General features: G+C 37.7%; 2 protein-coding genes across 3 annotated transcripts; both read right to left on the reverse strand.

Moving 5' to 3' along the window:
- Window positions 1-2,173: 2,173 nt before the first annotated feature.
- On the reverse strand, window positions 2,174-7,594 carry dtwd1 (DTW domain containing 1). 2 transcript variants are annotated; one of them, XM_047362535.1, is made up of 5 exons: window positions 7,341-7,594; window positions 5,420-5,725; window positions 5,120-5,257; window positions 2,693-2,978; window positions 2,174-2,569 (listed from the first exon to the last, which is right to left on the reverse strand). In XM_047362535.1, exons 2-5 carry the CDS (start codon window positions 5,675-5,677, stop codon window positions 2,340-2,342), a joined length of 912 nt encoding a protein of 303 aa, XP_047218491.1. In that variant the 5' UTR covers window positions 5,678-5,725; window positions 7,341-7,594; the 3' UTR covers window positions 2,174-2,339. The 2 variants fall into 2 exon arrangements, with proteins under 2 accessions (XP_047218491.1, XP_047218493.1); XM_047362537.1 differs by lacking the exon at window positions 7,341-7,594 and adding an exon at window positions 5,940-7,288.
- An 11,966-nt stretch (window positions 7,595-19,560) lies between these two features.
- On the reverse strand, window positions 19,561-24,216 carry fgf7 (fibroblast growth factor 7). Its single transcript, XM_047363822.1, has 4 exons — window positions 24,006-24,216; window positions 23,106-23,740; window positions 20,396-20,502; window positions 19,561-20,276 (listed from the first exon to the last, which is right to left on the reverse strand). Exons 2-4 carry the CDS (start codon window positions 23,389-23,391, stop codon window positions 20,067-20,069), a joined length of 603 nt encoding a protein of 200 aa, XP_047219778.1. The 5' UTR covers window positions 23,392-23,740; window positions 24,006-24,216; the 3' UTR covers window positions 19,561-20,066.
- Window positions 24,217-25,821: the final 1,605 nt, after the last annotated feature.

A 25,821-nucleotide genomic window follows, 5' to 3' on the forward strand; every position in this document is an offset into this window, starting at 1 on the left:
CTCTACAGATTCAAGTTGTTATTCTGGTTGTGCCCCTCCAAATCATTAACATTACTTTAGGTCAGAAGAAAAAAAATTTAAGAATTCTAAATTTGCCAGAAGTATAAATAAATTTGGTCTTAGCTATAGCTTAGTATTCCAAAGCGTTCCCAGGTCAAAGGGGATCATTTCTGGGTCTGCACTGGCAGGACATACAGGTCCTTCTCAAAATATTAGCATATAAAGTTCATTATTTTCCATAATGTCATGATGAAAATTTAACATTCATATATTTTAGATTCATTGCACACTAACTGAAATATTTCAGGTCTTTTATTGTCTTAATACGGATGATTTTGGCATACAGCTCATGAAAACCCAAAATTCCTATCTCACAAAATTAGCATATCATTAAAAGGGTCTCTAAACGAGCTATGAACTGAATCAAGGAGTTAACTCTAAACACCTGCAAAAGATTCCTGAGGCCTTTAAAACTCCCAGCCTGGTTCATCACTCAAAACCCCAATCATGGGTAAGACTGCTGACCTGACTGCTGTCCAGAAGGCCACTATTGACACCCTCAAGCAAGAGGGTAAGACACAGAAAGAAATTTCTGAACAAATAGGCTGTTCCCAGAGTGCTGTATCAAGGCACCTCAGTGGGAAGTCTGTGGGAAGGAAAAAGTGTGGCAGAAAACGCTGCACAACGAGAAGAGGTGACCGGACCCTGAGGAAGATTGTGGAGAAGGGCCGATTCCAGACCTTGGGGGACCTGCTGAAGCAGTGGACTGAGTCTGGAGTAGAAACATCCAGAGCCACCGTGCACAGGCGTGTGCAGGAAATGGGCTACAGGTGCCGCATTCCCCAGGTCAAGCCACTTTTGAACCAGAATCAGCAGCAGAAACGCCTGACCTGGGCTACAGAGAAGCAGCACTGGACTGTTGTTCAGTGGTCCAAAGTACTTTTTTCGGATGAAAGCAAATTCTGCATGTCATTCGGAAATCAAGATGCCAGAGTCTGGAGGAAGACTGGGGAGAAGGAAATGCCAAAATGCCAGAAGTCCAGTGTCAAGTACCCACAGTCAGTGATGGTCTGGGGTGCCGTGTCAGCTGCTGGTGTTGGTCCACTGTGTTTTATCAAGGGCAGGGTCAATGCAGCTAGCTATCAGGAGATTTTGGAGCACTTCATGCTTCCATCTGCTGAAAAGCTTTATGGAGATGAAGATTTCATTTTTCAGCACGACCTGGCACCTGCTCACAGTGCCAAAACCACTGGTAAATGGTTTACTGACCATGGTATCACTGTGCTCAATTGGCCTGCCAACTCTCCTGACCCGAACCCCATAGAGAATCTGTGGGATATTGTGAAGAGAACGTTGAGAGACTCAAGACCCAACACTCTGGATGAGCTAAAGGCCGCTATCGAAGCATCCTGGGCCTCCATAAGACCTCAGCAGTGCCACAGGCTGATTGCCTCCATGCCACGCCGCATTGAAGCAGTCATTTCTGCAAAAGGATTCCCGACCAAGTATTGAGTGCATAACTGTACATGATTATTTGAAGGTTGATGTTTTTTGTATTAAAAACACTTTTCTTTTATTGGTCGGATGAAATATGCTAATTTTGTGAGATAGGAATTTTGGGTTTTCATGAGCTGTATGCCAAAATCATCCGTATTAAGACAATAAAAGACCTGAAATATTTCAGTTAGTGTGCAATGAATCTAAAATATATGAATGTTAAATTTTCATCATGTCATTATGAAAAATAATGAACTTTATCACAATATGCTAATATTTTGAGAAGGACCTGTACATGTCTAAGCATTCTGATCAAGTGTCCGGACTCCACTCAGATGCCTGAGGTCCTGGTACTTTCTCTAAGGCTGAACCCGACCGCCTAAACAGGAAGCCTATTTCAGCCTCTTAGTAGTCGTAGATCTAGTTTTTCGGTCACGATCGAAATCTCTCGACCACAACAGAAAGTTGAAACGTAGATGAACTGGTAAATCAAAGTTAATGATTAAACCTTTGAGGGATTGATATACAAATCCTGCTGTCTGTTGCGACTGAAGCTGTCACTAAATTCCATTTGCATTAATAACATGTTCTTGTGTCCTTTAAATATTGATAATCTTTGCATGCTTTTCTGATCACCATGAAACTAAATGTACAGACTCAAAAATTCACATGCCCACATTTTGAAGCCTTTCTTTTATTGCATATTGTTATGCAAAGTGATATAAAATAAAATGTTGAAACCATGAAAATAAGATCAAATATGCAAAGCCTTCATGTGAATCTTCACTTAGGCTCCCACTCAGTCACTTGCAGCTGAATCAATTCTTTCCACACAGCTTTCATCAGCATTTTCCTGCAGAAGTTTTAGCTTTGTTGATCAGTGAGTGCAGGTAGGAGTAGAAAAAGAGAAGATTATCATATTCTCCACTGTACTCCTGACCCAGGCAGTGCTGGTGAAAGTCTTTGAGGAAATAGTAAATAGCCTCGATAGTGGCAAGGTAAGTGTTTGGTTTGCCTTTCTGGCTCCGCCAGAAACATGTTTTTCTCGTCTTCAGTTCCACCTGGAGCAAACCTAGAAAAGAACAACCAGAAATGCACAAAAGAAAACACAGTGAGATCATGTAAGTAACCTAGGATATTCCCTAGGTGTCAGAGTAGTTAAAAAACCTGTAGAGCCGTAATCTTTGACAACTACCTTGGAGTCTTTCATCTGTGCTGATCTTGTTGGTCTGGTTCCACGTGCTGTCGATGAAGACCACCCTCCGTAAAGGGTTTACCCTAGACTCTGAGCTCTTTGCTTCATCTGGGGTCCCTGACTGTGGGTCCTTGGCAGTGTGTGTGGGAGTTTGAACTTCACTTTTCAGCCTCTTTACGCAGGGCTCATCAAAGGGGTCCACCGACCCATTGTTACTCCTATCGCGTAAACACTGGATCATGTCCTGAACTGAAACAGCCCCCGGGCCTGGGAACACCAAAACCACCTGGAAAAAAAAAGCAGAGACACCTTTGGAATAGCATCACCGCCACATCAACATTACATAACAGAAAAAGGTGTTTCTAAAATCTGCTGCGCCTTGATTTAAACACAGCTGAACTTGACACGTCGTAAAAGAGAAAAAGATTGTCGAGACTAATGTTGAAAAATTTTAAGCTGAGTAAAAGAGGCAAGAATAAAAACAATGAGGTTGACAGATAAAATAAAAGTACATGCTAGTCCAAATCTCAAACTAGCTCATCTAAATTACATGCAAGAGAACAGAAAAAAAGGAAATGGAAACAATAAAAAATATAATAAAGTGACTGAAAAACAGCTGTATGCATTTACAATATTATGCACTGCAAATGTTACAGCAAACATGGAAAAAAAATCTTATTAAGCCACATCCATTTAAGACCACCGACAGCACATGGCTTCTGGGAATACTCTTATGAACCCCCACAGGGCAGCAGCTCTGCAGTTTCCAGTGGAGTGCAGAGTCAGACTTCCTGTTGTGTCCAGTGAGTTCCTCAATATGAAGGACATTATGACTGCAGAAAATTACCAGCATAAAGATCTCCTTTTGATTAAAATATCAGTCAAAAGTTTGGACACATCTTTATCATTTAATGGCTCTTCCTTATTTTTATTACATTCTATATACAACCATACTAGATACATGGTAAAGGCATCACAACTATGAAGCAAGCATATGTAGCAAACAAACAAACTGAAATAACTCAAAACATCTTTTGTATTTCTTCAAAATACCCCTCCTTTGCTTTAATTACTGCTTTGCACACTGTTGGCAGCAGAATAATTGGGAACATGAGGGCCAACACAAAGAGGCAAGTTTAAAGTAGATTTGTTGGCTTTAGTAAACACTACGTTGGACGAGTCACTTTTAACAGATTTTGATATGGATTATGAACCCTTTCCGCCCAGTCAGATGGACCTTTTCCTTGAGGAATACAACACAGACAGAGAGACCTTTAAAACTGCAAACCTTTCAACCTTAAAGTTAAACCCTGTTGGTTCTGATTCTGCTGGACGGAGGATAAAGATTGACTTCAGAATTGAAATTAGAAGGAATTTATTTACAGCAGGTATTAAACACGTCAATGTTTTTCTCTACTGACATCAAGTTCACATCAGATGTTGGCAACAATCCAAGTAATCCACACTATGAACAGTAGGTAGGGATTCATTTGCAATAAAAACAAATGATGAATTGAGTTACATTTATATGTATTAAGGTGGAATGATAGAAGAATAAAAATATTGAGCAGAAGAAGGGAAGAATGTGGAAAAAGACATGGAAAGCCAAGATAAAGCCAGTTGATATATAACAGTATTTAGAAAGCAAATCAGTATCAGCAGTTTTAAAATGATTTTGGTTGCCTAGAAAACAGTTTTATATTACCAAAGTATTGCAAAGATAGGTGTGATGGTGGTAAAAGCAAGGATACCTTTAAAAACAGCATTAATGTTGCAAAACTATTTGCAATGGTTACAGCTGCATTTCTAAACTTCAATTTAGAAGTGGAAAGAACATCTCTGTACCATAAACCAGCCACAGTTAGGTGGCGCTCATAAGATTTCTGACAAAGGAGTCAAAAGAATAATCAAAAAAGTTGTCCAAGAGCAAAAGAGGAGAGTTCCAGAAAGGCCTGGAAATGGCAAGTACCATTTGTCCCCATGAAAACAACAGGTTATGTTCTCATTTCTGGTGGTGTCTGAATAAGGAAGCAAAGCATTGGCTTTATCTCATGAAACACAAAACTAGAAACAGAAAAATGTAGGTGTACTCGGCCAGAGTAATTAAAAATAAGTCAGTGTAAAAACCTGGGGATTAGTGTGGACTCAAACCTAGAATATTTGGTTTTTTTTTAGCTCTAAAACTTTTCTGTTTCAACCAAGTAAAGATGCTGAAAGAGTTACCAACCACAACTTAGATGTTGATGGCTCATAACATCCTAAAGCAACCTTACTTAATACGAACTCTCCTTTTAACATAGAAGTTTCTACTAAAGACACCATAAACATCCACGTTATCTGCAAATGGGCCTAGTAATATTACTTCACAGAGATTCTTTGAATTTTAGGAGCACAACCAGTTCCACAATTTAATGAAACCCATCTTACCTCGTCTTTTTCTAACTCAGGAATGCAGGGATAGGTGTACATTGTGACGTCGTTGGGTGCGAGAATCTTGGCGTGGACTGCGGTGCTCTTCCCATCTGTTTCATTCGGATGCTTGATGATATCTATTTTCACAGGAAGCTGTGAACAACACAATAACATCTTGAGTTAGGTCAACAGTACAGTTTTATGATCTGGCATAAACCCCTTTGTATCACATTGTGAAAGATTCGATTTTAAATAAATGTTCCAGAGGGACTCTGTTAAAAGAACACTAAATGGATTTTTGAAGATCTTACTGACCTTGATCACGGGAATGTCTTGCGTGTTGACACCCACTAATGAGCAGCATGTGTAGCAGAAGAACATCCTTGATCCTCCGCATTTAGAGCACTTTAACCTGCCTCTCTGCTGGGCTGCGTCCAGCACTGTCTGTGATGCCAATTTTAGCCCCTGGAGAGGCTGCTCGCCGAGCTCGTGGACGTCTGATGAATCAACAGTGACTGCTGGTTTGTCACGGCAACTAGAATAAAGTGGGTGGTGTCGATCCAGGCTGCTCATAGCTGCTTGTTTTAGATGTGGGTCCTTTTGTATCGGAATAGGCCGACTCTGAAATGATCATCAAACAAAATGGACAAATTAAAAACATTAGGAAAAACAAATGACAGAGCAGTTGAACGACGAGCAACTTAAAAATCACAATAATTCAACTAAGTTCAAAGGGAAAATTCTTTTTAAGACAAATGAGGTGAACTAAGTTGGCTGTTACTGGTTGAAGAAATATGATCCAATCATGAATGCTGCCAGCAAACTATTTTCATACCAAAAAAGCTCCCTTGAGGTTTGGCTGCCTCCTGCCAAACTGTATTTTCTTCTGTTAACTGCTTAAAAAAAAGTCAGCATCCTGGATTTAGGCACTTAACTGGCAAATACGGAGCACAAGAAGTGTCCCAATATAATAAAAACTATATGTGTCATAAAGGAAATAAAATTGAAAATAAAAGACTAGACTAATAAGTCAGATAATCTCCAAAACGTCAGCTGTGGGTGAGGCGTTCCCAGTGTGCAGTTGTCAGTATCTATCAAAAGTGGTTTGAGGGAACCAACAGATGAGCTAATAACATTATTCTGGCTGGAGAAGTTAATGCTGGTTCTGATAGAGAGGTGTCAGAATACACAGTGCATTGCAGTACGTTATCTACTGGGTTGCACAACCACAGACTAGTCAGGACGCCCATGGTGCCAAGCCTGTGGATGTCTACTATGACACCAATACCTATACAAGCATTGTTCCAGACAATGTGTACTCTGCCACAGAAATGGTATTCCTGATGGTTGCGCCCTCTTCAGTAAGGATGTACCCTGCCACAAAATAAAAATGGTTCAGGAAGTCTTTCAGGAGCCCAAAAATGAGTTTGAGGTGTTGACTAGGCCTCCAAATTCTCGAGGTCTCAATCCAACTGAACCTCTGTGGGATGTGCTGGATATAAAAGTCACAGGACTTTAAAGAATATGCTGCCAACATCTTGGTGCCAGATATCACAGCAGCACCTAAGGGTTCTAGGGGGAGGGAATGCTTCAACAGGCCAGGGCTGTTTAGGCAGCAGAAGGGCGACCAACACATTATTAGGCAGGAGGACATAATGTTAAGCCTGATCGATGGATAGTCTTTCCTTTCTTAGCACTGACCAGGGGTAAACAGGAGAGACACACTGTTTAATTGTATTTTTTTTGGAGATGGGAGATAAAATATTAGACTGTGGCCCAGTTATAAAGAGGACTAAATTATCCGGTTATTTTCAATTTAACGATGGAGACTTATGGTTTGAAAACATAACAGAGCAGGAGAGGCACTTGTTGAACTGCTGACACACTAAAATGAGAGTAGCTTTAGCGTTAACTGCTGAGAGAGCTGTACGTGAAGTAACAAACACACGTAACAGATATAAAAACAGTTCAGTGAGATAAATACATTGTTTCGCGGTATCTGACTTCAGATCCGACAAAACTACACATCTGTTTCTGTTTTATACACTGACGCTACATCAATTTGCGAAGCTAACTATTGTGTTTGCTTCACATCTAAAGATCAGGCCGTAAACAGCAGAAACAAAGGCTTAATCATTCAAGCAAAGATCGATGCAAAACAGAAGCTGTTACACAATTCTTTGTTGTTAACCCCGCAAAAGCTAAACCCTAAGCTAAACAACTCAACCATGCTTACCACAATGCAGCCCACGTCTTCTCCACACACCGGAAATACAACGTCGGGAGGCGGAAATAGATACAAGAACTCCGTTGCCAAGCAACAACAGAGTTGGGCCAGGGTTTTCTTCGGAGCTGAGCGCGAAACTTCGGTCTGAAAACGCTGGTCTACTTAGAACCTCACAGTGGTAGAAATTATTTACTTTTGGAAGTGGCAGTAAAAGGCATAAACTGGTATGTGAATGGTTCAGAATGGACACACAGGAGGATAATATGGACTTTGATGAATGGACGCCAGTAAGTAGAGGGAGAAGACGCGGAAGAGGTAAAGCAGAAGAAGGGAAATTGTTAGACAGCCAAAGGAGTAAAAGAGAGCTGGAAGAAAACAGTTCTGAAGAAGAGAGAGTAGTTAGGAGGAAAATTGGAAGGGAAGAATGTAAAATAATATTAAAGATAAAAAATGAAGAAGAAAAAGAGAACCTGACTCCTATTTCACTATCTAGAGAAATAAAAAAAAGATAGGAGATGTTGAAATGGTGAAGGTCTTGAGAGATGGAAATATACTGGTGTGTAAAACCGAAGAACAAAGAAGAAAGGCTTTACAAGTGGAAAACATTTGCAAGAAAACGGTGACAGAGAGGAAGATTATAGGAGAAGATAAAATCATTCGGGGGGTAATTTATGGCATTCCTCTGGAGGAAGATATAGACAAGTTAAAAAAAAAGCATTGTTGGTGCAAAGATAAAAAATCTCAAAAGACTGACAAAAAGTGTAAATGGAGAAAGAGTAGGAAGCCTGTCAATTTTAATAGATTTTGAAGAAAAGGTGTTGCCACAAAATGTTAAAATAGGATATCTGAGTTTTTCTGTGAGGCCTTTCATTCCTCCACCACTAAGATGTTATAAATGTCAGAGATATGGTCATATAGCAGCTGTCTGTAAAGGAAAACAAAGATGTCCAAAATGTGGAGAAGATCACAGAATTTAAGATTGTGGGGAAGAAGTGCAGGAAAAATGTTGCAATTGTGGAGGGCAACATAGAGTTACATTCGGGGGATGTGAGGTAAGGAAGAAAGCAAAAGAAATCCAACAAATTAAAATGACTAAAAACATAAGCTATGCTGAAGCAGTCAAAAATGTCCAGAATGAAAGATCAAGGGATGAAGGTCAAGTTAGGATTCCAGATTATCAACAAATAAAAGTAGAATCAGAGGCAAATGTTACAATGTCTGTGGAAAAACTGATATTATTTATAGCTTATGTCATTAACTGCACTGAACAGGCTAAACACAAAACAGAAAAGATTAACAGTCAGAGGAGCAGAAAAGTTCTTAGGGTTTAAAGAAGGATCTTGGGAAAACATTAATAAAAAGTTGGAAACAGATGGAAGGCAAGGAGGAACCCAGCTGATAGAAACATGATAATATTACAGTGGAATGAAAGAAGTTTAATCGCTAATGGACAGGAATTTAAAGGGTATATAGATGGAATTGAAGAAAAACCAGAAATTATATGTATACAGGAGACGTGGTTAAAGCCAAACCTAGATTTTGTGTTTAAAGGGTACAATAGTATCAGAAGGGATAGACAAGAAGGAAGTGGAGGAGGATGTGGAATATTTATAAAAGAAGGGATACAATATCAGATATTAGGAAAAGGTAAAAATTTAGAATATATAGTAGTTGAAATTTATAATAAAAAAGAAAAATGTAAGATAATAAATTTTTATAATCCATGTAAAATATTATCATTCGAGTTGTTGGATGAATTAATGGGATACTTAGAAGGAAAAGTAGTCTGGTGTGGAGATTTTAATGCTAACAGCACTTTATGGGGAAAATGTAATGATAAAAATGGACAAGTTATTGAAGAAATAATGGAAATAAAAAATTTGGTATGTATAAATGATGGAAGAGGAACAAGAATTAATGTAAAAACAGGTACAGAGTCTGTGATTGATTTAACAATTGTATCAAATTGTTTAGCCAATAACTGTGAGTGGGACATTGACAAAGATACAACAGTAGGCAGTGATCATTACCCCATTAAAATCATAACAGGAATATTAATAAATAACAGGAATACAGGATTATATAAAAGATGGAACTTTAATAAAGCTGATTGGGAAAAATGTTAATATTTAAGTCAAAAGAAATTGGAAGAAATAGATGAGTCAATTGATATAAATAGTTTAAATATAAATATCTGTAAAAAAATCTTACAGGCTGCAGAAGAATCAATAAAAAAAGGAGGAAGAAAGAACGATAGAAATATTGTGCCATGGTGGACAAAAGATTGTAGTGAAGTAATAAAATTAAGAAATAAAGCATTTAAAATGTTAAAAAGTAACCCAATTTATCAGAATCTAATTGAGTACAAAAGAAAGCAGACAAAGGTAAGAAAGATCATTAAACATGCAAAAAGAGAATATTGGAGAAACTTTTGTAATACCGTAGGGAGAGAAACAAAAATTGATAAAATTTGGAAAACGATTAAAAGAATGAAGGGTATTAGAAAAGAATATGGATATCCTATATTAAAAATAGATAATACAACTATAACGGAAGATAAAGAAAAAGCAGAAATATTAGCTAAAACATTTAGTAAAATTCATAGTTCAAATAATATTAGTGAAGAAGGAAAGAAAGGTTGGGAAATCACAAAGATGAAATATAAAGAATTAATGCAAAATAATGTAGATACAAATAAATTAATAAATGAACCATTTACACAAGGAGAATTGAACTTTGTAACCAGGAAAACAAAAAATAACATCATCTGGAAAAGATCAAATGTACTATACGATGATAGAACATCTTAATGACAAAACAAAAGACAAAATATTATAATTATACAATAAAGTCTGGGAGGAGGGAGAGCTGCCACAGAGCTGCAAGGAAGCAATAATTATTCCAATAACTAAACCAGGAAAAGATAACACAAAACCAGAAAATTATAGACCGATCGCATTAACATCAAATATTTGTAAAATAATGGAAAAAATGATTAATAATAGATTAACATATTATTTAAATATTAATGGATATATATCTAGAAATCAAAATGGGTTTAGAAAAGGGAGAAGCACAAATGACTCTGCATTATGTTTAGAATATGAAATTAGGAGAGCACAAATAAACAAAGAAAATGTAGTAGCTGTATTTTTTGATATAGAAAAAGCATATGACATGATGTGGGTTGAAGGATTATTAATTAAATTAAATAAAATGGGTATTACTGGAAAAATGTTTAACTGGATTAAAGATTTTTTATCAAATAGAACAATACAAGTAAGAATTGGTCAAGAATTGTCAGGTAAATATATAATAGATAATGGTACTCCTCAAGGAAGTATTATAAGTCCGTTATTGTTTTCTATAATGATAATGATGTATTTAAAAATATTGGTAAGGACGTTGGTTGCTCACTATTTGCAGATGATGGAGCTATATGGAAAAGGCGTCGTAATATCAAACTTATTGAAAAGAAAATACAGGATGAGATTATTAGAATAGAACAATGGGCAAATCAATGGGGATTTAAATTCTCAGTGGAAAAAACAAAAGTAATGGTGTTTACACAGAAAAGGAAAAGAGAAAATATCAAACTAAAATTATACAATCAAGTTTTAGAACAAGTAAAAAATATAAAATTTTTAGGTATATGGTTTGATGAAAAAATTATATGGAAAGTACATATAGAAAGAATCATAGATAAATGCAAAACAATATTAAACATTATGAGATGTATGGCTGGTATTGATTGGGGAGCAGATCGAACATCATTAAAAAGAATTTATACAGGATTAATTAGATCAAATATTGATTATGGAAGTATAATTTATGGATCAGCAGCAAACACTCATCTTATAAAATTAGATGATATACAACATCAAGCTTTAAGAATTTGTACAGGAGCAATCGGAACCAGTCCAATAGCAGCACTTCAGGTAGAGATGGGAGAGATGTCATTAGATCTAAGAAGGAAACAGTTAGCAATAAATTACTGGATAAATTTACAAAGCAATAATCCGGATCATTCCACACGTGATATTTTAAAACCATGCTGGGAAAAAGAAAAAAAACAAGTTAAGAGTTTTGGTTGGATTATCAATAATATAGCAGAAGAATTTCAAATATAGGAAAAAGAAACCAGTTCAATGTTGCCTTTGCCAGTAGTGCCACCGTGGCTGTTACCAGAAGCAGTGGTGGATATGGCATTGATGGAAAAGAAAAAGGATCCAAAATGTAGATTAGATTCAAGTATAATACAAGAATATATAAACAATTACTATCATTATGTCCAGATTTACACAGACGCATCAAAAACAGATGGAAAAATTGGAGTAGCATTTGTAATACCAGAATTTAAAATAAAAGTAGGAAAAAGAATTACAAATGGATTATCAGTATATTCAGGAGAATTATTAGCCATATTGTTAGCAGTGTAGTGGGTGGAGGATATAAAACCATTAAAAACAATCATTTGTTCAGACTCAAGTTCAGCATTATTAAGTTTAAAACATAATCATTCAGAGGGTAGACCAGACATTTTGTTGGAAATAAAACATACTTTATTTAGAATACAAAGGATGGGATTAATATTAGTGTTTTTATGGGTACCAGCACATGTAGGAGTTGGAGGGAATGAGAAGGCGGACAGGATGGCAAAGAAGGCAACACAAAACAACATTAACTTTATAATTAATATTAGTAGGTCAGAGGCGAGAAATATAATTAAACAGAGAATCAGGAAAGAGTGGCAAAAAAGGTGGGACGAAGAAAAGAAAGGAAGATGGTTTTACAGAATCAACAAGAGAGTAGGAGAAGTAAGAACAGGAAGAAGGAGCAGAAAAGAGGAAAGATTAATTACAAGATTAAGAATAGGACATACAGGACTTAATTCTACATTGTTCAAGATAAAGAAACATAATACAGGAAAATGTGATCATTGTGGAGAGGAGGAAACAATAGAACATGTAATATTGAAGTGTCAGAAATATGAACAAGAAAGAACAATTTTAAGGAGAGAATTTGTAGGTATTAAAGAAAATGTTATTTTGAGAGATACTTTGCAAAGAAGTTTAGGTAGCAAACATATTATAATTAGATTTTTCAAAAGCACTAAATTAATAAATAGAATTTGATTGTTGTAATAGTAAATAAGATTTAAAACCATGAAGAACCACACTCCATACCAGTCGGTGGCGGTAATGCACATCATAACGTTATTTGCCAACTCCCAAAAAGTAACACAGAAGAAGAAGAAGAACAACAGAGTTGTCCGATGAACGTATGGCCTCAATGGACCGACAGCAGATATTACAAGCAATAGTAGTAAACAAAACCGTTTTTTTTTATTTCAGTAAAGAAATCAATCTGTGCCATTTAGATTGTGTTATTTTTTTTAATAACATTGTTAATTAACTTTAACTAGTGAACCTCATGGTTGGCCAGCTTTAGCATATAAATACTCCACAAATTGTTTAATTGTTAATGCAAGACTCTAATGTGAGGTGGCTTAGTAAACTGACAGATTTTGAGTTTGTATTTACTTTATAATATTTTAGTTTTCCTAAGTGATAATAAAAATAGATTTTGCTAGGGATCTGGTTGGACTACAATCCCATCTATCTCGCTACTGTCCTAATTAACATATTTATATTTTTCTAACCAGCACATTTGGTTTTAAATACAGTAACATTTCATTTCAACACAAAACTTAAAACACAAGAGTCTCTTTGCATTTATTTTGTTAAAAATGTCTTTTGATAGTTTAAAGAAGGACATTGGGTAATCTGGCCAACTTTATTTGTTCATTGAACAGTGACAATAATAACCAATACTAAGTTACTAAAGTGTTAAGTTGAAAAAGGGAAAACAGTTTTAAATTAGAATTAATATGGATGGGCGATATGGACCTAATAGGCTATCACAATATTTTATCATCATATTTTTGGGTTTTTGTTGCACTGACAGTGGGAAAACAGTTTGAACAGCAAAGTTAACCAATAACAGTCATTCTGTCAGTTTTTATGTGTAAATGTGATTGTCTTTTATTATCCAAACAATCTTCTTTTTCATAGATTGTAAACAATACATTAAAGATCACTCCTAAATATCTATTTATCAGAAAGATATATTATCTTATCAGTCAGTCATTTTCTACCGCTTCTTATATAGTGGGTCGCGGGGAAGCTGGTGCCTATCTCCAGCAGTCTATGGGCGAGAGGCGGAGTACACCCTGGACAGGTCACGAGTCGATCGCAGGGCAACACACAAACAACCTTTGTAACACACAAACAGCCTGGTATCCGCCCTTGAGGGAGGGGTAATGTCATGATCTGCACCTGTTTGTGTTTCTGTTGATTGCACTCACCTGTTTTTATGTAGCCTGTAACAACTCAGTTGTATTTAAGTTAATGTTTTTGATCCCTTCATTGTTGGGTTCTCCATTGCTATCTCCCTGGATCCTTTGTGTCCTTTGAGTCTGTAAGTTCTTAATTCTGTTCAGTAAAATATATCCATCTATCATGCACCTGTCGATGTTCTGTTGCTGCTTTGGTCCGTCAACTATACAAAACATGACACAACAAGGTGGTTATAATGGTAGTTAGTGCCAGAATCATTTGGTCCAGAGTTTGAAGATATATATTTTTAATTGTATCATCAGAGCAGCAGTATTATGGGTTTGACACTCAAGGGCAGGGTTTTCATCTGATCACCTCCTGGTGGTCGGTTGATGGTGGTTGAGGCTCCTGGGCCAACCTGGTAAACCCAAACGAGTGTTGATAATGAACTGGGATCTTTTGGCAGAGGATTCCATTTGAGATATTTTTATGTTTTAGGTTAGTTGGGGACATGGACTCTGAATGGGCCATTTTTAGAACCTTCATTGTGGATTTGGCTTTGGCCTGAATCTTGCTTGTTTGTCCTGCAGCGGTTACCAGGATATCCATTCATTGACACCGGTGATGATGGACGCTCTTACACTGAAGAGGAAGACAATAGTTGTCCTGAGGGACAAAAGCAGGTGACAGGTAGTATAGGTGGCCAAAAGGACTGCAGCTTTGGTGGTTGCAGTAGTAAAAATATGGGTATGGTGGGAATTTATAGAAAGTATTGAGAATAACATTTGGTTGGCTTCAAGGAAGTTCTAGAAAACCCTTTGACGAGTTAAAAAGGGCAAAAGAGGGCAATCAGTTGGCCTTCCTGGGAAAGTCTTGAAAGGAGGATCTGCCTCCTATTACCAAACCTTGGCTTTCATTCTGGCTGTGGGATCTTTACCTTTGCAGATTTGCTGAAAGGGCAATGGGAGTATGATTGTTGGCTCCATATTTGTTTTGTGCTCTTTTAAGTATTTTTGGGAGGTTTTGCAAGAGCACTGGGTACTTGGGTAGCTTTTAGAGGCAATCGGGTCCCCATATGCTGAAACCAAACAGGATCAGATGAAGTAGTAATTGAGATGAGGGTGTCTAGATTGGGAGTCTCAGGGTCTCATCTTTGCTTTTTGCAAATGGCGTTCTTCAAGCCAAGACCTCCAGGTTGCACTGGATCAGTTCACATTATGAACTTCTAGGGTGCGAGTTAGCTGCTCTAAGTCTTGGGTCAGTATTCTCAACTAGAAAAGGTAGATTGCACCCTGTGTGTTGGGGGTTTGTATTTTCTCTGTTATTCTGAGAGAGCTTTGCTGCTTCTTTATTTTAAAAGAGTCAGCAGAAGAGGTTTGGGCATCTGATCAGGATGATTTCTGGGCGCCTCTCATTGGAGGTTGGGAACCCTCAGAAGAAGCTCGTTGTTTGTTTTCCTCCTAGGACCTGTTGTCACTGCAACCTGATCTTAAATAAACGGATGAAAACAGATGGATTGATGGACGGATAAATCTTCAAAAATTTGTTTTGCCTAAATACATTTGTAGGCTTATCTTAAAAGTAAGTAAAAATACCCAGTCCAATCCTCTATACCCATCCTCTCCCATATTATCTGTGTGTTATTGTAATTAATTTGAAAAGTATGATATTATTATGAACTGCAAGAGTTCCTCACCTTTTCCCTCTGGTCTGGTTTTCGTGCAAAGTGGTGCAAACACAGAATACCCCAGGTTGTATAACAACAGATTTCCTTTGGGAAAATAAAGGTTTACGGCCCTGATCTGCATCAAGTTCAGCTTTGTGTTCTCTCCCCCAAGGAGCCTCCCCTTTCTCCTTGTGCCCCCAAAACACCCCTCAACATCGCACGAGAATCCCCAGCCTCGTTCTCTGTTCCTCCTCACCCATCTTAGTTTCATATAACCCGCTCTTTTCAGGGTCTTCCCAGCTCTGTTTTTACCAGCCAGACACAGACCTCACTGATCTTGTAGCCCCTGTCTGCACATGTAACCTGTAATAAGGGACACGTGGTTTTCTGTGTTTATGCTTACACAAAAATGCCATTCTGCTGTTATGAAGCACATTCAAGATTAAATCATTGCTATAGATAAGTTTTTTCGTCGGGTTCATCAGGTTACACAGTAGCTTTGTACTTTTTTCCATGCATAAAATTAAAGAATATATATTTCATAATTTTACTTTTAATATACAAATTGCTTTATGCTGGCAAGCACACTGACATCAGCTAAATAGATTATATAGAATTTTAAAGATATCATAGTAGTAATTGTTTGACCAGATTTGGTGGGAAATAAACAGCATCAACTTATTAATAATACGGAAGAAAATTGTTTAGACAAACTACTTAAACAATTCACATACATTTATTCGGAGGTGGATTTGCAAAGCAATATCTTTTACCATTCTGTCTATTTATCATTTAACATTTAATAAAAAGAGAGTTGTTATTTTAGCTTTCACACCTTACAAGTTGTAACAATATGTGTCTGGTGTGCCTGTGTTGCATACTTTTGTTGGAAGCCAGCAGCTTCACGTCTGTGAGGGTTCTCGCTGTTGTTGGTCGGCTCCAGCCTCACATTGTCCTACTGGGAATACACGGCCCTGAGCCTGAAATTTGTTTACGTTTTGAGCATGTTACAAATTATCTGCTAAGACTAACTTTGCGTGACTTGGCAGAAGCCTTCACCTTGCTCAGATGTTTTTTGGGTCAATCGTTTTTCATAGGCTTGCTCTCTCAATTTCACTGTCTCTATCTGACAGGGGTTTTCCAAGCCAGATGTGAACCCTGGCAAAACCTGTTCTCTATGTCGGTGAGCTTTTTTGGGGGCGAATCCACTCTTGTTTAAATAACTAAATGCATATGTTGGCAACCTGCCCGTCAGTCTGCAATATTTTTTTCTACACTGACATTACTCCGCTTTTACTTTATATAATGTAAACTTTGACCACGTTAATGAATCTTCCATTGTAAATTCATAATCATACCCTTAAGGTGTATTACATGTAATCCCCTCTTATCAGATTGGATAAATCTGTGTTATTTTCTCAGGATTGTCCAAGGACACAGACGTTTTCCCAAATATTTATTTGCAACATGCAAGTAATCATTTGAAAAACAAAATAAGCATTTCAATATGATACACTGTTTGCTTTACTGGTAATAGTTTTTTCTTAAAAGGATAATGCAAATTGCAGAGTTAAAGAGTATATTAGGTTGCCAAAACAGGTCATTTTACTAAGCAATTGCAGTCACAACAAATAACAGATTAGACCTTTTGTTTAAGTATGGATATGATACAGTGGATATTACAAACATGCAAAAGCTGTGAATAAATACCAGAATTGTCTTTTTTTATTGATAATAAACAGAATAAATAAAGATTAATTAATTTTATCACAGTACACACCTCTGTCTTCAAGTTCCCCCAGAGCATCCTAGGCTTAGTGTCAGTTTTATTTATGGCAGGATAAAGGCTCGGTTCACAAAGTTCACGTGTACTCTAAACCAGGAAAACATGGTTATAAAGATGTTCAAAGCATCATCTAATGGATAGCTATTTCAGTTTGATGTCTTGTTGACAAGTTAACCAAAGGAGTTTCATAAGCATGGGCATATGACTTTCTTTTGAGGTTTATTAGACCCTCTAGTGGAGAAAAAACATGAATAGTAAAGCATTGTCAGTCAGTCAGTCAGTCATTTTCTACCGCTTATTCCATAGTGGGTCGCAGGGGAGCTGGTGCCTATCTCCAGCAGTCTATGGGCGAGAGGCAGGGTACACCCTGGACAGATCGCCAGTCCATCGCAGGGCTAGTAAAGCTTTGCTTCACAGTAAATTATCCAAGTGGAACAACACACTTTGTAAGAAAACAAGAGTATGTCTTCTTCATACAAACATGGGAATTAGAGCGATACACAATAAAGTACTGCAAATACTGTATCAAATACTGAATCAAATATTGAATCTGCAGGTATGTTTCCAGCTGTCACTTAGTATAACTGGAATGTTTGAACAGAAACTAAAGAAAATCCATTTACAAATAAATTACTTATCTCCTAGATCTGAGAAAGATAATTCTTGTTTTTTAAGCAGTTTGCTTTGTATTTATATCTTGATGTCTGTTCAGCAGCAACGAAACCTCTTAGCAATTCAAAATAACACTTTGAGAATGAAAAGGGAGTCAGTGAGCAGCTACAGTGTATTTGACCAGAGTCAATGCAGAAAAGACAAACGGATCTCACACACCCACACAAACAGCATTCACAATTAGCTTTGCTTGCCTCTGTTTATTGATATTTGTATTTACTACATGCACTACAGGTCCTTCTCAAAATATTAGCATATTGTGATAAAGTTCATTATTTTCCATAATGTCATGATGAAAATTTAACATTCATATATTTTAGATTCATTGCACACTAACTGAAATATTTCAGGTCTTTTATTGTCTTAATACGGATGATTTTGGCATACAGCTCATGAAAACCCAAAATTCCTATCTCACAAAATTAGCATATTTCATCCGACCAATAAAAGAAAAGTGTTTTTAATACAAAAAACGTCAACCTTCAAATAATCATGTACAGTTATGCACTCAATACTTGGTCGGGAATCCTTTTGCAGAAATGACTGCTTCAATGCGGCGTGGCATGGAGGCAATCAGCCTGTGGCACTGCTGAGGTCTTATGGAGGCCCAGGATGCTTCGATAGCGGCCTTTAGCTCATCCAGAGTGTTGGGTCTTGAGTCTCTCAACGTTCTCTTCACAATATCCCACAGATTCTCTATGGGGTTCAGGTCAGGAGAGTTGGCAGGCCAATTGAGCACAGTGATACCATGGTCAGTAAACCATTTACCAGTGGTTTTGGCACTGTGAGCAGGTGCCAGGTCGTGCTGAAAAATGAAATCTTCATCTCCATAAAGCTTTTCAGCAGATGGAAGCATGAAGTGCTCCAAAATCTCCTGATAGCTAGCTGCATTGACCCTGCCCTTGATAAAACACAGTGGACCAACACCAGCAGCTGACACGGCACCCCAGACCATCACTGACTGTGGGTACTTGACACTGGACTTCTGGCATTTTGGCATTTCCTTCTCCCCAGTCTTCCTCCAGACTCTGGCACCTTGATTTCCAAATGACATGCAGAATTTGCTTTCATCCGAAAAAAGTACTTTGGACCACTGAGCAACAGTCCAGTGCTGCTTCTCTGTAGCCCAGGTCAGGCGCTTCTGCTGCTGTTTCTGGTTCAAAAGTGGCTTGACCTGGGGAATGCGGCACCTGTAGCCTATTTCCTGCACACGCCTGTGCACGGTGGCTCTGGATGTTTCTACTCCAGACTCAGTCCACTGCTTCCGCAGGTCCCCCAAGGTCTGGAATCGGCCCTTCTCCACAATCTTCCTCAGGGTCCGGTCACCTCTTCTCGTTGTGCAGCGTTTTCTGCCACACTTTTTCCTTCCCACAGACTTCCCACTGAGGTGCCTTGATACAGCACTCTGGGAACAGCCTATTCGTTTAGAAATTTCTTTCTGTGTCTTACCCTCTTGCTTGAGGGTGTCAATAGTGACTTTCTGGACAGCAGTCAGGTCGGCAGTCTTACCCATGATTGGGGTTTTGAGTGATGAACCAGGCTGGGAGTTTTAAAGGCCTCAGGAATCTTTTGCAGGTGTTTAGAGTTAACTCGTTAATTCAGATGATTAGGTTCATAGCTCGTTTAGAGACCCTTTTAATGATATGCTAATTTTGTGAGATAGGAATTTTGGGTTTTCATGAGCTGTATGCCACAATCATCCGTATTAAGACAATGAAAGACCTGAAATATTTCAGTTAGTGTGCAATGAATCTAAAATATATGAATGTTAAATTTTCATCATGACATTATGGAAAATAATGAACTTTATCACAATATGCTAATATTTTGAGAAGGACCTGTATTTCAGCTCTGTATGAATGTATCTGTTGTAGTAGAAGGTAAAGACAAGGCCAGCTTGCTTCAGCGCTTTTTGGTCAAACCAACTATCCCCTCTCAACCTATTTGATTAAATACATCTCCTCATCTGGCAGCTTGGTGGTAAATCATCTGTAAAGAATACAGTCCAGACTGTATGCTGATCATTTTATGGTTTGGTAAGAAAATACTTCTGCTGTATAGCAATTTATAGTATTTACTTCAAAACAACAAAAAATACAAAAATAATTTTAGTCATGCTTCCATAGTTTGGGATATCAGTATCTTGTATGATGGGGATTGTAGTTGTTTCGAATATTAGGAGAGTGGATGCTAGTTATGAGACCACATGTGTCTGTTATGATATACATATATGTGACCTAAATCACACAGTTTGTGACAAATCTTTACGTTGTTCACTCCACTCTCCTCTCCTCGTCCCAGCATTTCATTGGGATGAAGTGAGATGCTATGTGTTCCTTCCTGGTCCTCTTCCCCCTCAATGGCCTTCCCCTCTGAGACAGAGCTATGAACATTTCTTTATCAGTCCACTTTGCAGAGGAATAAGCATTGTAGTGGTTCTCTAGGAAACCCTCCTTAAAGTCGCAGTTTTTATTGTAGGTCTTCTGTAATGACAATATATCAAACCATCTTTGCAACGTTTTGGAACTCTTGCTTGATGACTGCATAATTACTTATTGGCTAATAACAGCACATTAGTTTCACTTTGAAAGAAAAGTATTACCTTGGCTTGCAGATGTCCAGCCTTACTCATGCAGATATAATACTGGCTCTTTACAGCTTTGATGGCCAGTATGGGCCCCTCAGACACCGTTCTGATCTCCAGGATACCTGCCAGACAGCCAGGCAGTAAAGAAAATGAGACACACTGCAGAACTGATAAGAAACTGTCAACATCCATCTTTCAGTCCAGCTCCTCGCTGACCTCAACATTCATTTTTATTAACAAACAAGATGGAGATTTCAGCAATTATTCAGTCTGTGGTCTCTCTGGCTTAGTTAAAGTCTTGTTAAATTGCCTGGGTCGCCATTACATAAACCGCAACGTATGCCATTGAACATATGGGAGACAGATTAAGCCTCTCTCCCCTAGGATTGAGAAAACTGTCTCCTTGCATTTGTTTTGCGAGCTATAGTTTAGTTCTGCTTTTCAATTCTGTGGGAAGGTAAAGCCTCCATGCTCAAAATTTCTTTTGTTTTGTGAATTTAATATATGTTACTAATAAAAGATGTGTTGCCATCATACTGTGGTAAAATCAATGTAATATCTTTCAAGTTTGTGCTTAAAAATGCTATCTAAGATCTGCTTATGCTGTTTAAAATAATAATAAAAAATCCTACTTCAAAAATGGAAGTCCTACTTATTTACAGTATCACATAATCTAACATAGGCACAGATGAAAACAGGGGTAATTTATCCATAAGGTTAGTCTTATAAATTGTCTTTGAATGCAGCGATATGTAGGGTTTATTCTGTTTACATGTTCTTCTCATTCTGCTATAACAATTATCTAACCATAAAACTCAAATCTTATTTTTGACATAACATTTGTTCTTACATTCTCCTTGTATTTGGGGGAACGAGAACTTTAACTGCATGATTTGCTCTTAACGTTTGGTAATGTAATCCACTAGCTAGCTAATGTTCTATATCAGTTCGTTTGGTGCATCATGAAAAGATGAAGCACATTTCCATACACATGCTTACACATATTTAAAACATTTTGGCTCTGACGCAGAGTGCCTCTCAGGCAATCACCAGCTTAAATAGATTTTCCATCACTCGTTGTCTCTGGCAAGGCAAACAATCTTGTGGGTAAAACCCCAATTCTGGATTGTCTGAAGATTGTTGAAGTTCAGATTTGCATTTACTGCCAAAATTACAGCGGATAGTCTTTCAAGAACAGGATAGTTTGGCGAGTATTTTTTTTTGTCACACTGATACTACAAACACTTGTCGATTCTAAAGCAAACAATTTTAACATTTCAACATTGCTACAATATCTATTTAGTTCTCCCTATGTCTTTGAACTCTTTGTACAATTCAGCTTGTAAATTATACATGTTTTTAACAAACAGTATTAGATAAAGAAAAAAGACAACATGACTGAGCTGTGGCATTGTTTCTCCATGGGCGTGCTATGTCAGAGCTACAGTGATGTATTGATGATCTAAAACCACAAATGGATTTCTTGTTTAAAAATGTTATTTCTTTTTGTCTGCTGTTCAGCGTAGCACAGTTTTTGCATAATACTGTTCACTGACTTATTAATAACTGTTGGCTTTTTTTTTCAAGCATAAGCAAATTAATTTATCTTATAAAGGCATATATCAGTTTTCTTAAAGGAATTAATTTGCACCTCTTCATCAAACAATTTACTGCTATAAGACATTTACGCTAAACAGAGATAATTTGATGGCGGGTATCAGTTTTAATGTTTAGTTTGCACAATAAAAAAGCTTTGAAAAGTTTATAAAAATCCTAATTCTGAAGAGTCTAAATTGTGAAGCAAGTAAAAACTTCAAAAATAAAATAGATCAAATATATCATGCAGTATAAAAGATAAGTTCAATGGAAGTGGCCGATTTGGTATGACATGAATACATATATTGCACAACCCCATAACAGTGATTTAGTTTTGAAATTAGAAAAGTAAATGTCATTTTATAATGTACATCTAGTATCATGAAAGGATTTATTGTGCTCTTTGCGTGCAAGTCCCAGCCACATGTGGGTGTCTCAGATTCTCAGTCTTTCATTTCCAGTTGTTGCACAATTCATCTTTTCCATGAGGCATCTTCTTTTAAAGCCAACATTCTTCCTTTGGCCACACTGTCAGATAGGAGGAAACGATAACCACGCAAATCATCTTCACTGTGACTGAGACTTTTAGTCACATCCATAAACAAAAACATTGTTTCACGGCACTAATCCGAGCAGCTAACAGTGTTAAACTGCTGCTCTTTTAACTGGCAAATAAAATGTGTCAGTCTTTAGTTATATACTGCCACTATATGTAATCCTCAGTTCATGAGAATCTAGCTTTTTACCCAGTTGCCGAATTTGACTCTTTTAGTTGTGGTATGTCTTTGTTTAACTTCATTACAGTCAAAATTTGGCTTTAACGTGCCAAAGCTCCCACCTGCTTCACTTTAATTCTGTCCTTTGGGTCCCTCCACACAACTCAATAACACTGACATTACATTTAGGCTCAATCTGTAAAATAACATATCCTATGTGTATCTGACATACTGACCAAACAAAACACTAAACCTTCAAAATACTAAATCTTAAGAGAAAAATGTGAATAAAATGATTTTAATCAACATTTAAAACATAAATGTTTGCAAATTAATATTAGTGATATAAATAGAAAGAAAAGCAGATGAACCTATAATGAGCCATAGGAATCAAGATTAAACCCCATCCTTACTGTAACAGTTGGTAGGATCTTGAGTTCCCGTAATGTTGCCAGAGTCATCAATCGTGAGGAACCACTGCGTGCGGCTGAACAGCTGTCGAATACGCACATCTCCTCCCTCCATGTAATCATAGTTCCTGGTGTGGCGCTCATGTTTAGAGCAGTTCATGATGGCAGTGCGTTGCTCGGGGGTGCAGTCACTGTAGACCACACACACGCTGCCAAACAGAAAGATCGCGTGCAGGTAGAGTCCTGAGAACAGACTTTGAAGGTTCCATGTCAGCATCCATTTGCGCATTATAATGCAATGCTTTTGGGGTCAATGAAAAACATGCTGAAAAGCGAGCTCTAGAGCTGAGCGATGTTTCTCAACCCAGTAACCTCCTGACCCTTGCCTTGTAACCACCAGGTCCTTGTTTCAGGGACTGCAAGCGGGATGATTAACAGTGTGGCTGAGAGAAAGACTTTTTGAGGCTGGGATGAGTTCAAAGCTGAGAAGTTTAATTAAAAAATTAGCTTGCAGAATGGGGACATTGTTGGTTTGTGAGTCCATACATACAGGGTTCCTCAACTGCTTGATCCTCTCGAGATGATATTCCAACAAGCAATGTGATAATCCAGATTAGGGACTGTGGTATTGGTCGACGCTGTAAAAAAAAGTTTGGATTGTAAGATGTTTAACCACATAAAGTACATGTTGAAAATTGCAAATAGAATAAATAAGACATTTGTTTTTTAAAGCAGATTTTGTTTTGTATTAATATTAAATCATAATTTTGGCCCAATGATGGGGCTTCTGGTCATGCATCCAACAGAGTAAAATAGAACTTCTCATTGTGCTGTAAGTCTATAATCTCTCCTCTTCCAGCAAATGTACAATAAAAGGACAATATCTGTAGGTTGACAACTTACATGTGCTCTGAGTGATGGCGGATGTTGTCAGACCTCTGATCCTTTTCAGCACCGGTGCTAAAACTCCTCAGGTCTGAAGCTGTAGTTTAAAAGGTAAACCCAGTTCAGTATTGCAGTGAAGTTAAGCAAGAGATGGGAACTGCTGTCAGTCCTCATCTAGACTTCCCTGTTCCTGGCAAGCTGACTCTTCTTTTGTGCACCCTTCTTAGATAAATGCCTGTTGCTGACCTCACTTGAGAGCAATTAGATCCCAACCAGTCAGCTGTCCATGGCTGAGATACAATGGAAAAACACCCTCTCTCTGGTTCTCATTGCCACTCACCCACCAGACATGAGAGGGAGCTATAAACTCTGAATCACCACACTCTGCTTGGTATGAGCTCTAAAGTACTTAAAAAAACATTTACATGCACACTCATTCTTGGGGAAATTGCCACAGCTTCTCTTAGTAATGCCATAAATACCTTTATGTGTGGCATATTACAGATTTGTCTCACTTTCACCCAGATATTTACTCGAATGACAAAGCTTTAAAGGATTTAATTTTAGATGTCATAATTAATTAGCGATTTAACTTGGCTCATCGTTGAGGATTTACTGGCTTGAGTAAAAACTTCAAAGAGGTATTTTAGTTCTCATTCTGATCTCTTGGGAGCAATAGGTTTTCCCTTGCAGGTTTCCATTCAAGGAGAGAAAAACAGAAGACATCACTGTTAAGAGGTAGTCATCTCCCTGCCACAGGTCATGCATTCCTTGACTTTTTGTGTTTGTATCTGAAGTCTCAATTTATTGCCCTGAATACCTGGCATTTTCTTAGTCTTGCTACTTTAAAGGTTTATATCACCTATGATGATGCCCCTGCCTATGGAAAAGTTAGGACTCAAAGTCTGAGAGAGGACTTCTAGCCGCTTCAGGTCTCCTGATCTATTGTGTCACTCTGGCTTGTTCAGCTGCCCTTTTTATCCTTACAGAGACAGTTCATGTTCTGGTCCTGTATATTAGCAAAATAACTAGTTTAACAGAAATACCACTATAAGACTTATTTCACATGTACTGTATTTCAAACTGGTTTACCTCAAATCATGCAAATTTGAAATAAATATGTGTAAAAGTATGTTTTCCGCGCTGCAGTAATTTGTAAAACCTCTGGAGCCATGTCCAGGGGCATGTAGCACCTGGTAAAGTCCCCTGAGACAGATTATTTTAGTGAGAGGGATCAGACACAGTGATTCCCATAACCATATAAAATGAGCGACCATGCCTGGAATTTGAAACGTGGACCCCCCTCTTGCAGACGGGCTTGGAGGGAGAGCAGCAGGTAAGACCTTAGTGCATTGCACGAAACAATGCATTTTGGCCCTGTAGGCTTTATCTATGTTTGGTTATGTTGAAATACCATTTGGGTGACAAATCAAGACGGAACCCCTAAACGTCTCCCCCTTGGTTATGAAAAGACCACTAATTGCTATGGAAACAAGGTAGAGCAGCTGGTGTCATATGGGAGAGTAGCCTTGGCCTCATGACTTCACCATAGGAGGGATTACACTATGTCCTTTCGTAAAAGGCCTAAGATGATAAGTACTGAAGAGATTTCAGAGTTTTCACATAACAACCCAGATTATTGCTGCTACATTGGCTATTTTCCAACAACAGCAACTCAGTTATTAACTTTATGTTTTAGTGTTGAATGATCTGCCTTTCATCTGTTTCTGTGCTCTAAAGAAGTGTTGCGGAGTCTCCATAGATGCAGTATTTTGTTTGTACCCAGAAATGGTGAAGAAAAGGCACAATGTGTGATGTCAGATTTAAGGAGTTT

Source organism: Girardinichthys multiradiatus, chromosome 4 (genome assembly GCF_021462225.1).
Source record: "Girardinichthys multiradiatus isolate DD_20200921_A chromosome 4, DD_fGirMul_XY1, whole genome shotgun sequence".
Taxonomy (NCBI): domain Eukaryota; kingdom Metazoa; phylum Chordata; class Actinopteri; order Cyprinodontiformes; family Goodeidae; genus Girardinichthys; species Girardinichthys multiradiatus.